Source organism: Populus alba, chromosome 18 (genome assembly GCF_005239225.2).
Source record: "Populus alba chromosome 18, ASM523922v2, whole genome shotgun sequence".
NCBI lineage: Eukaryota > Viridiplantae > Streptophyta > Magnoliopsida > Malpighiales > Salicaceae > Populus > Populus alba.
This window is the reverse complement of record NC_133301.1, coordinates 8037925-8049546: the sequence shown is the minus strand read 5'-3', so window position 1 is coordinate 8049546 and position 11622 is coordinate 8037925. Positions and strand designations below refer to the sequence as shown.

Below are 11622 nucleotides of genomic sequence, written 5' to 3'. Positions count from 1 at the left end.
ATTGGGTCATATCTAGAGCTGTAGATCTTGGATTTAGGTATATTTTATATGGATGGAAAGGTAAGATATAGGCCTGTAACTTTCATGTGGAGTCCAAGATTTAAAAAGGTCATTTTCAAGTCTAAATTATAGCAACAACGGAGAAGTCTAAATTTGTCCTACAACCTAGACATTATTCAGTGTTCAGCTCATATCTCGAGTTTTAGAAGTCGAAATGACCTCAAATGTTTTTTCTGGAAAGATAAGACAATTTCCTATAACTTTTATGATAGTTGGTTCCAATTCTGATGTTAGCAATGATGTTTTGTTTAAACAAGAAGATAGGATTTTCACCAAGTTAAGAGTTGACCACCCACTCAACAATTAGTCATCAAATCAATAATTCTAAATTTTGGCCTATAAAAGGAGGCATTTGCCATGCATTTAAGGATTTGGTTGTTCAGATTAAGAACTTACTCTTGCTCTCTCTCTTTATATTTTTTTTGTAATTCTTAAGATTTGCTTTCATTAATATCTTGTTTATACTTTTCATTTCCTGTCCTTTACTTAACTTGTATCTTATTTATGTTCTTATTTTGTTTATTTATGTTTCTATCTTTCATTATGTTTAGCTAAGTTTATTATGTTAAGGTGAAAAGGTTACACTAATGGTGTAAGAATAAGTATAGTGTAAACTCAACATAGACCTTAATGTTTAATATCAACATATCTTAATTGTTTATCTTACTAATTCTTAATACCTTGCTTGTTAAATGATTAATCTAGATTTGTGTTGTATAACACTTGGTACAACAAATGTTTAACACTCTCATAACCTAACCGTATGGTGTTACCTACACCTGCGCTATGAAAAGAACTTGATTTGTTGTTAACATAAGTTAGCATCATGAATTCCTGAAAATATTTAAAAGTTTGGTGTTACTTAAATATGATAATTAATATAAACATGTTAGCAATTTATAATGAGCTATTAATGATAAATCATCCTATTGGAACCTCTTTTGTGTGTGGTTTCCAGTTGAATAATAAGAGTTTATAATATACTTGTTTGAAATACTATTAGTGAATCCTCTAACCTTGACATTTGTTTTTATCATTGTTTGATCCTTACATTAATCTTCTATCTCAAAGTTCTCATCAACTTCTTCTTCTTTTTTTTTATTATTATTACTATTATTATTGTTATTATTATTGTTGTTATTGTTGTTGTAGTATTATTGTTGTCTATAATTTATACAATTAACCTCCATGTGGTTCGACCCCGATCTTGCTGGGTTATTTATTACTTCAATACTCCTGCACTTGGGAGAAGACACAAATCTTTTGGTCGTGTCAGACACCTTACACCACCATTTTGTTATATGCCAACAAATATGTAAAATCATATCTTAGAATTGGAATGATATCTTTCTAGTTTTTTATTGAGAAATTATTTTTTTCCACTCGGTAAAAACACTTTCGATTTTATATCTCAATAATATTTTTTCATTGATTAGACCTATACAAACACAATCATTAAGATTTGTGATTTGGTCCCATAACAAGAAAGATACAAACTTTTATGAAATAAGATGTTTTACAACACAATTTTCTCGTTTAACCAAGTTTGTAAAGTTTTTAACAAAAATAATGATGATGATACATATGTGTATCGTGATGACTGCTATAAAAGATGAACATAGCTAGATCAGTTGAGGACAATTCTATTTGTTTGAATACATGACAATGACAATATCTAATGATTTGGAGAACTCCATCATAAATTGTGAGTGGTAGAGGAAAAAATTTCTTCATGATGAAAAAGTGAGTAAAGATGAGCAAATATCTTTATGTTGCACTAGGGTTCAATCCTAAGGGGAAAATAAAGCTTTAAATATGAAAATAACTATCTTATGCAACTTCAAGTATAACGATCTCAAAACTGGATCGCTTGCTTAAAAATTGAATTCAAGCAAATAAATGAGTATTAAATTATGGTCAATTATATGATATGAAACAAATATTTAAGATGATGCAGAGAAGTTCACACAATGCATTAAGGATACTCATTTTACGTTGAGGTTGGTCACCTAACAATTTTGACTTATTTAAATTTTATAACAAGATTGATCACTTCATAATTATTAGATGAAAAAAACAATTAAAAAGATGGATTACTATTTTTAAAAAAGGTGAATAAAACAACTTAAAAAAAATAAAAAAAATGGGTATTAATAAAAATTTAAATTAAAAAAATTAATACAAAGTTAGAAGAATAAAAAAAAAATCAAAGAGTGTATTAATTAAAATATAAATATAAAATATATCAAAACTTAGAAGAAGAAAAAAAGATGCCAAGCCCATGTGCTTAAGGCTGCATACCTTGCAGATGTTATTTCTTATTTGTATTTTGATGGAATAGATGACACATTATTTGATATAGTTTTTCTTTTTTATTCTCTCCTCTATGAATGATAGGTCGATTGTTGTGGCAAATGACATGTTACCCTCTATAATAGTTTTGGTCACCTTTGATGACCAAAAATTCATGGTCTAAGTTTTTTGGACCTTCAAAACTCATTTTTAACTTTTTTTTTCACTTGAAAATAATTATAAACACCATAAAATCTTTTACAAGTTCATTTTCAGCCTCAAAAAAGGCTTTAATTACTCTAAAATGAAAATTAAATGAATTAAAAAAACTTTAAAGATGCTCATCTATTTTTTTAGCATGGCTAAAATGCAACAACACCTTCATTGGACACCATTAAAAAAAAAACTTATTGACACTAAGATCATTTTTTTGTGGCTAGAATGTTTACATTCAATTACTTTCTCTCTCCTCAATATTTTCTGACAATTTTCTCTCTCATTTCTCAACATCTAAAGATTGAATCATAAAAAATAAAGTTTGGGATTGAAATGTAAATTGCTAAAGTAATTATGACCAAATAATATATAAACTAAAAATTATAAGGAGAAAATTTAAGTTTGGCATGTTATTATTCAAATGGGGTCTTTTTTTCTTTCTTTCTTTTTTTAACTTGGTCCTTCATCTTTCAATTTTGATTTTTAATTACAAATAAATTTTTATTTTACAAAATTGATATATAATCTATCAATGGAATATATAAATTGTGTGTATGAGAAAATAAAAATAAAAACATATCTCAACATATAAATTGTGATAATATAATTTAGGATGATGAAATTGCTATTATAAAAATTTAATGATTGAAATGATAAAAATAATTATAAGAAATATAATTTCAAGTTTTATTTAGTAATAAAGTAATAATATTCACAACAAAACCCATTGTCTTTAGTATATTTAGTAATAAAGTAATAATATTAATAACAATAGTAATATGATTTTGTGGAAAGGAAATATCAATATTTTTAATCGCCAATATATTTCAAGTTTTATTTCATTTATTATTAGGATATTTTGAGAGAATTAATGTATTTTGCAACTTATTATATAAATTATTTCTTTAGATTTATAAAATAGTTTTTTTTGTCATTAATTGAGGAAAATAATTATTAAACATTTAAACATTCCTCCTGCCATGCCAACCTAATATCTGCACCCACACGAAGGCGGACGCGCTATCAATTCTGGCAAACACCACACAAACTTGCCCCTTTTCTTCTATTACAACTATTTTTTTTTTCCGGCCTTGTCTCAGTCATTGCTCTCTCTTGTTTGAAGAGATTCTTGAGAATTCGAATCTATATTCATATTCTATCTATATATAAATATATGTACTTTCCATTTAGATTTTATGTTTCAAGCTTTCATAAATAACATGGGTCTGATCGATTTCCCCTTTTATATTCATGGCCTGTTTTCTATCCTTCTTTCTTTTTTATTTTTATAAAGAAAACAATTTCATTCAGTATTTCTTTTAATCATCATAACAAATAACCCACATGTCTTTATTCTCTTAGATTACGAACTGGATTTGATAGATAGATAGATAGATAGATATATAGATTCGGTGGGAGTAGGAGTAGGTGACAAAGTAAAAATTCCTTACTTGGGTATGGGTATTGGGTGACCCACCCGACACATTCCTTTTTTCTGGGTTTTTAGGATTATTATCATATTTGATTTATCTTTTGAAATGTCTGGTGGGACACCAGTTGGCGGCGGTGGATACATCAGGCAGAGACATAGCCAAGGGTATGCCTCGAGTGGTGATGATCTTGAGGATGATGCTTGTTCAAGAGCACAGCCCTTTTCGCCCCCTAATCAGCGAGTTAGGCCTTGGCTTGAGATTGTCGAAAATGTAATTTGGATTGCTTCTGCAATTTTCATCATCTACTTCGGCGACAGACGCTCCAATTTGATTTATCTTTTGTGGCATGACGAACGGATTAGAAGGTAATCAAATTCATTTTCTGCAATCTTCTTCTTCTACTGCTATTATCCTTCATTTGTTTGTCTAATATGTTTTGCACTTCTTAGATGCTTATTCAATGTCATCTGCTTAAATCCCGATTCTTGAGGGGGAAAACTAATCAATATTGGAAGCGTTCTTGGTCATCTGTATTGCATTTCTTAATATTTCTAAAGAGGCTTCCACATGGTTTAAGCTAGCCAGCATTTAGATGTTTATGCAATCTCTTTCACTTTCAACGTGTTGTCTTGGTCTATTTCAAGATGAAAATGTTGAAAAACTTGATTCAGATTTCTCAAGTGTATGCGGATATTCATGCATTGGAAAAGGTTGAAGCATGGCAGGATATCCTCGCAGATATAAAAACGAGCCTTGTAAAATAGTGCTTCTGGGGGTGTGTTTGGGGTTATTTTCTCACATAATTGGAGACATCCATACGAAGTTAGATATTTCAGATGTGTATGGCAGTAATGGCTTCATTTGAATTTAATTGTATCCTCATTCAATGGGATTGTAGTACCACTTGTATTAAAATAATAGTCAATAGCAGATGTTTAAAACCTATAGCAAGATCACAAAACTAAGAGAACAAAATTAGAGAATGAACTCTCTGCAAGTAAATCTCAACTTTATTCTGATATCGACATTCAGTGTCTTTGAATGTCTAGGCATAGGTGCCAAACCAAATAAAATGTGAAAACCTATTAATTAGTCTTAATTTTTACGGGAAACTAAAATAAACTTAATTCTTATATGACTACTAATTAATAAGTACTTCTATTCTTAAATAATCATTTAAAGTTAAGGTTCCTAAATAATCAAATCTTAATTTTCACTGTTATCTTTCTCCATGTCTCATTCATTCATCGTTTGATGGAAAATCTCAATCTCTAGTTTTGAAGTGTCATAGCAGTACGAACTCCATAATCTCGCATGCACTTCATTTCCCAAAGTAAAATTCTTGCACTTGATTCCTTTCTTTCTTGTTTAATGGTGACAATAATTTTAGCAATAAGATAGTCTTGTCAGCTACAATATTGAATTTAAGAGGAATAATGAACTAAATGTGATCAGCCTTTTTTCTTTGATAACTTCAATGATAGAATCTTCAATTTATTATTATTTTTTTCTTTTGCACAAGATCCTTTGCTTGAAATTCTTCATCCTTGCAATTATGTCCATCTCGTATCTTCACAATTTCTATTTCCTTTAACAAGTTTTCTTTGATGCCATCTTCATTCCATTCATCATCTTGTTCTACAATGTCCTATCCCTAAACTCAATAAGGTTGTGGAAGTGAAGTGATTTAGGGATAGGATTATCTTCATGAAGCCAGTAATAGGGAAGGAGAGGATCCGTGTCATCAATGCCTATGCGCACAACTAGGACTGGATGCATATGCTTTGCTTTAAGGGATCTATAATGAAGAAAAGATTTTCCTTGGGGAAGACTTGAATGGACATGTGAGTAGCAACAATTACTGTTTTAAAAGGGGTGTGTGAAGGATATGGGTATGGTAGTGGAAATGGGGATGGTTAGGTTATACTAGAGCTTGCTTTGTCCTATGATTTGGTATTATCTAACATCTATTTGAAAAGAGGGAACCACATTTCACTACTTTTAAAAGGGGGGTAATTGTACCCAAACGGACTTCTTCCTCACAATAAAGGGGCACAAACCTATATGTAAGAATTCCAAATTCATCCCTATGGAAGCCATAGCCTCTCTACTTAGGCTGGCACTGTTAGATGTGATGAGAAAGGATGGAGTGGGAAAGGATTAGAGAAACATGCTTCCAAGGGTTTGGTGGTGATGCATGAAGGGTGCAAACCAAGTAGATTTTAAGAAAAGCTATTGGGAGTGGAGGTTTGGAACCTAGATGCTAACACAGATACTGTATGGGGAGAGATGACTAGGTTCTTCAAGAAAAGTGGCAGTAGAGATCCTGGGTGAATCCAATGGTCAAAAGGCCATGCCCAATTGAACCACCATGATTTTACACCTTGATACCAAACTAGTGGAGAACCACCAATACGATCATGAAACTAGAGAACCAATTCTCATCTCAATTTTGTTCTAATAGCAATATTAAATGTTTATTAAATCTCTAGGTAATATTCTTTATTTACATGCACCAAACACAATAGGATCTCCATATTTTTAAAAATCTAGAATAATCATCCAACATAAACTCCCTCAATAATAAAGGGTAAATCACCTCAATCACCCTTTAGTTTGATGGCAACAACATTTAGCATCTCCATATTTCATAAACTACTGTGTATCTGTATGGAATGACACTTAACACCCTACGCTTTCACATTTACACATTGCAATTAATGTCAACTCTGTGCAAAAAAAATTATTACAAAAATGCCACTAATCACATGCTTAAGAGTATTTCTTGACCCAAGTTACCCTGTGCTTAAAATGTATTTTTATACTTTCATGGATAATATAAAAAATCAAATCCAAGAATCTCAGGAACAAAATGTGACCAAAAGAAAATAACCCCACCAGAAATAGAGTGCCTAGATTTGCTATTTAGCAGCAGCTACTATAATCTGAATGGTCAATCATCTCATGTTGTGGAAAAGAGAAAAGCAATTGGCTGCCCAACAAAAAATTCCTGACAGTAATAATCATTGCTGTTTCAATTGTAATCACTGCAAATACCTGCTTGTTTTAATTATTTTCAGAAAGAAATTTCATAGTTGGACCATTGAATTCATGCCTTCACAATTCCCATTGATTATCTGGAAAAAATAAAACTGATTCCAAGCTGTATTTGATATTAAAAAGTGAAAAAAAATTACAAGCCAAAATCTCTCTTGCATTTAAACATAAGACAAAATGACAAGTGGCCTCTCCATTCCTAATTAATTTTGCATCAAAGACTTGCCACCTGTGTGAGAAGTACTCAACAAGAATGGTCTGATAGCCTCTACAGTACACAGAACCAACATATCACCTCACCATCCCCGCTGCTCCTTCCTCCACTGCAATGCACCAGCCACCTCTACTTTATCTTCCACCATCACAAAACAGCAGCTACACAGCATTTAAGCAAGAAAATAATCCTAAATACAAGATCAAAACCCAAAAGCTTAAGAAATGGAGAGATCTGGTCTGATCTCTAGTAAAGAAGATAGGCCAAATCTGCTGAGGAGAATGAAAAGAGAGGACAAAAGAAAGAGAGAGTGACAGGTTAGGGAAAGCTGGAAATGATGAGAAATCAAAGAAAAAGACAACTTTTTGCAGATTGGAAAGAAATCAGTTTGGAAGTTATCTTTATATGGGGTTACTTTGATCATTTTGCTTTAAACTTATCAGAATCAGCTACCCTTCTAATGAGGCTGTGAATTGTAATTATAAAACATAGGATACAAATCAAACTAGAGGATGATTGGGGTGATTTACCTGATGATTAAATATAATTCCCATTGTTGGTTTTCATTATTTCCCAACAAGATGTTGTGTGTTGAACTTTCATACATAGCATAACAAATTAATACCTGAATGATAAGATCAGTAATCTTGTATGAAATGGAGTGACCATATGCTGAAAATTCCTAAATTCAGTCATGGAAAGAATTTATTTATTGACAATGCTTGTGGTAAGAGAATGTTCTTGGATAGAGTCAAATAAAGGGAAGTATGCTTTTAGTTGACTGTCATGGGTTTAGACTATGGCTGTTTTGTGGATGTCAACCAGGTTCAGTTTCGCCAATAAACAATAGAATGAATATGCTTAATATGGAGAAGCTTCACTAGCTTTATGTACTGCTACAGAGAACTCAATTGGCATGAAATAATAATTTGTTGAGGATCAGTTCTTGGGTGTGCCCGGAATGTGAACTGAACTTCTTGGAGTAAACCTGGAAACAGCCTTCAGATTATTAGGTTTTCAAATGAGTTTTCTTATAACTTTGTTGTATGTACCACTATGGGTTAATATCACAGAAGCCACTAGTTTTTAACATTTTTTTTATATCTGCTTTGTGAATTTGTTCTAAGGGGTTATGGCACAATTCATTTAGTGACAGTGGCGGTCCTATTTCCTTTTGAATATGAATGAATTTTAACTATATTGAACGCCTACCCAAACCCAAGGTTTTTGCCTATTCTTCAGGGCAAAATGGTGCAGCAAACACTAAGAACAAACCAGCAGCAATAAAAATATATTTTAGATGAAAACTTGACACTGAAATTTCTCAAGAAAAAATAGTGAAAGCAAACAATAGTTTAGAACTTCAATGGCTCTCAAACTCTCCACTAACTTTACTCTCCTGCATAGGCTCTTTTCTACCTAAATAAAGGAAATAGGAAAATAGTTGTTTTTGATATTGTGTACTAAATAAATCTAAACATGGAATTCTCAGAAAGAAAATAAATTTAAATAAATAAAATACATATTCTTCTTATTATGATTTTCTGCTTGCATGTGTGTAGAACACTCAATTCGTATGGATATATGTATTGCTGCCTCTGTATGGAACTTATTTGCCTACCAGCTGATCTTTCTTAAGAATCAGCCTTAACTTTTTCTGCGCTTGGTATTTTTAGAGGCCAGTTTAATTGAATTCTCACAGTAACTTACAAATATGTGATGGTTTCTGATCAATTTTGTAACCAAAGACTAATTCAACAAGTGGATAATGCATGTGACTAAAAAGATCTCTGTATTTGCAGCTAATTGACTGAGTATTTTTCAAATTCAACATATGGATAATGCGTGACTAAAATGATCTCTGTTTTTGCAGTGAAGTGACTGCAACTTCTTCTTTTTTCCTTGTATATTATATTGCAAAATATTAGCTACCCATATTATTCAATTTCTCTGGTGTCTAATCTTTCAAGAAATTCCCATGCAGATTGCCTTTATACCTTGGGATGGTGGGTGTTGGTTTGAACATTCTTATCTTCTTATATACAATTATGTTTGCCTGGAGTGTCAGGAGGTTCGATGAAAAATGGGAGCTCTCAAGTATATCCACTTTGCCATTAGTTACCCTATTGGGGCTTGTCTCCTTTTGCTTGTAAGAGTAACTATTGTGCATTTCAGTTTTTCAATTAATTGAGTTCTATCACTTATGTTTAGACCACTTATTCTGTTTCTGAACTCACTTAGGTTTTCCTTTTCTTTGTGGCCAATTTGGAGTTTTTTGACCCTTCCTCTTCTGGTACATCTTAGATTGTTCATTTTTTTTCTCTTCCTGCTTATGGATGTGCACAATAATTTACATGTGGAGACTGCTTGATCACTCTTGTGTTATTGCAGTTCACACTGTTTATGGCTTGTATGGTTATCTTTCCCAACATTATGATTGGAACATTCAGGACGCAAAATGATGCACTCCGCATAGATTAAGTTTCCTGAGTTTCAAGAAAGGAGATATTGATTTGGATGAAGATTCTTACTCACACATTGTGGTTGCATTGGCTATGGACTGAGGCCCCGATGCGATGAATCTCCCGCACAGTTTTGCCTCAATGGTGCGCGCTACCAGAACTGATTGTCTTCTAATCAGCCAGTTTCATATTCAATGTGATCCTTACCTTACGATAACTAGAACTGATTGTCTTTTAACCATCAATCATGAGTTCAGAGATGTGGATCCATTTGGTAATGTGTCATAGATGTGCTAATCTGCAGTCATATGATGTTAGCCTTCAGTACCTCCATCTTCGGAAAGGGAGAGGGCATGGTTCTGTTATTGTAGTCAAAAGTGATAATTTGAATTCCCATACTCTCAGTTCTTGTTTCATTTTCCTTCAGTACCTCCATCAACGTTTTCAAGGTTTTCATTCATATTTTTCATCTGAATTGCACGCCTTTTCTTCTACAAGAAAAGATGTTATTTTTGTAGGAAATTTAGCATTTTTTGTGAAGTGATTCTAACAAAAGTTGTTTGAGAAGAAGATTCAAAGAATATTTTTGCTGTAAAATTGATAAGGTTTGTTTTAACTTGTTTAATCTAGTCATGGGCTTTTGGATGTATTTGCAAGGGCAGTATTATGGGATTTCTATATTATATATTATATTATATTATATTATTATTATACAATAGTTTAAATGGTGTGTGAGAATCACTATTCCCCCACACACAAAGCACTGTGGATTACAAGAGTAATCCATAGTGCTTTCCTCCTTTTTTTTTTTCCTAACTTTTCCTCTTTTTTTTCCGTTTCTTTTCTTCTTCTTTTTTTCAAATTTACTTTTTTTTTTCAACTTTCCAATTTTTTTATTTTTTAAGAGTGCTTTCCTCTTTTTTGTTTTTTTTTCTAACTTTTCCTCTTTTTTTTTCCGTTTCTTTTCTTCTTCTTTTTTTTTTTCAAATTTACTTCTTTTTTTTCAACTTTCCTATTTTTTTTTTTCATTTTTTATTAATTGTTTTTCAAAATTATTTTTGTTGATTTTAACTTTTAAATATTGACTTGGTTAAAATGTTTGCTTTCTAATTTTTTTCTTTAAAATACTGTGGAGTGCTGCGATGTTTTTTCACATATTTTTTCTATTTTATTTCTTTATTTTTTAAAATTATATTTGTCGATTTTTTTTTAATATTGAGCTAATTGAGAGTTTAGATTTGTAATTTTTTTAAAAAAATATTGTTGATTTCTACAATGTTTTTTTGCATGGTTTTTTTTTTTTTGTTCTCTGAAATTATCTTTTTTAATTTTATTTTTTAATATGGAGCTGGTTAAAAATTACAGTTATAATATGTGAGGAAAGCACTGTAAATTTCCTTAAAAATTATTGTTGATTGCTACAGTTTTTTTTCTCACATGGTTTTTTTCCTGTTTTTGTTATGTTTTTTTCTAAAATTATCTTTGTCAATTTTATTTTTTAAATATTAAGCTGGTTAAGAATTGCAATTACAAGTTTTTCCTCACAAAACACTATGGATTAATACCATTTTTCTTCATATGGTTTTTTTTTTCCAGTTTCTTTTGTGTTTTTTTTTTTTGTAATATTTTTTTTCAAAATTATCTTCGTTCATTTTATTTTTTCTAATATTGAGTTGTAAGAATTTAACTTTGTAATAAAGATTGTAGCTTTGCTCATAAAACATTATGGATTGCTACAGTGTCTCTCCGCATGGGTTTTTTTGTTATAATTTTTTTCAAATTATCCTTTTCATTTTTTTTTAAATTGAGTTGTTTGTGAATCACAATTATAAGTCATTACAAATAAGGCTAAATCATGTGGGGAAACACTGTAACTTTCATCACAAAA

General features: G+C 31.1%; 1 protein-coding gene across 3 annotated transcripts; it reads left to right on the top strand.

Moving 5' to 3' along the window:
- Nucleotides 1-3547: 3547 nt before the first annotated feature.
- LOC118056667 (uncharacterized) lies at nucleotides 3548-10200 on the top strand. 3 transcript variants are annotated; one of them, XM_035068947.2, is made up of 4 exons: nucleotides 3548-4366; nucleotides 9341-9421; nucleotides 9514-9565; nucleotides 9664-10169. In XM_035068947.2, the coding sequence occupies exons 1-4, from the start codon at nucleotides 4107-4109 to the stop codon at nucleotides 9751-9753; spliced, it is 483 nt and encodes a 160-aa protein (XP_034924838.1). In that variant the 5' UTR covers nucleotides 3548-4106; the 3' UTR covers nucleotides 9754-10169. The 3 variants fall into 3 exon arrangements, with proteins under 3 accessions (XP_034924838.1, XP_034924839.1, XP_034924837.1); XM_035068946.2 differs by having other exon boundaries at nucleotides 3550-4366; nucleotides 9257-9421; XM_035068948.2 differs by lacking the exon at nucleotides 9514-9565 and having other exon boundaries at nucleotides 9257-9421; nucleotides 9664-10200.
- The last annotated feature ends 1422 nt before the right edge of the window (nucleotides 10201-11622 follow it).

Coding starts and splice junctions, on each gene's coding strand:
- LOC118056667 (XM_035068946.2), top strand. CDS start 4,107: ATGTCTGGTGGGACACCAGTTGGCGGCGGTGGATACATCAGGCAGAGA. Junction 9,422..9,513: donor GGGCTTGTCTCCTTTTGCTT/GTAAGAGTAACT, acceptor GAACTCACTTAG/GTTTTCCTTTTCTTTGTGGC. Junction 9,566..9,663: donor TTTTGACCCTTCCTCTTCTG/GTACATCTTAGA, acceptor GTGTTATTGCAG/TTCACACTGTTTATGGCTTG.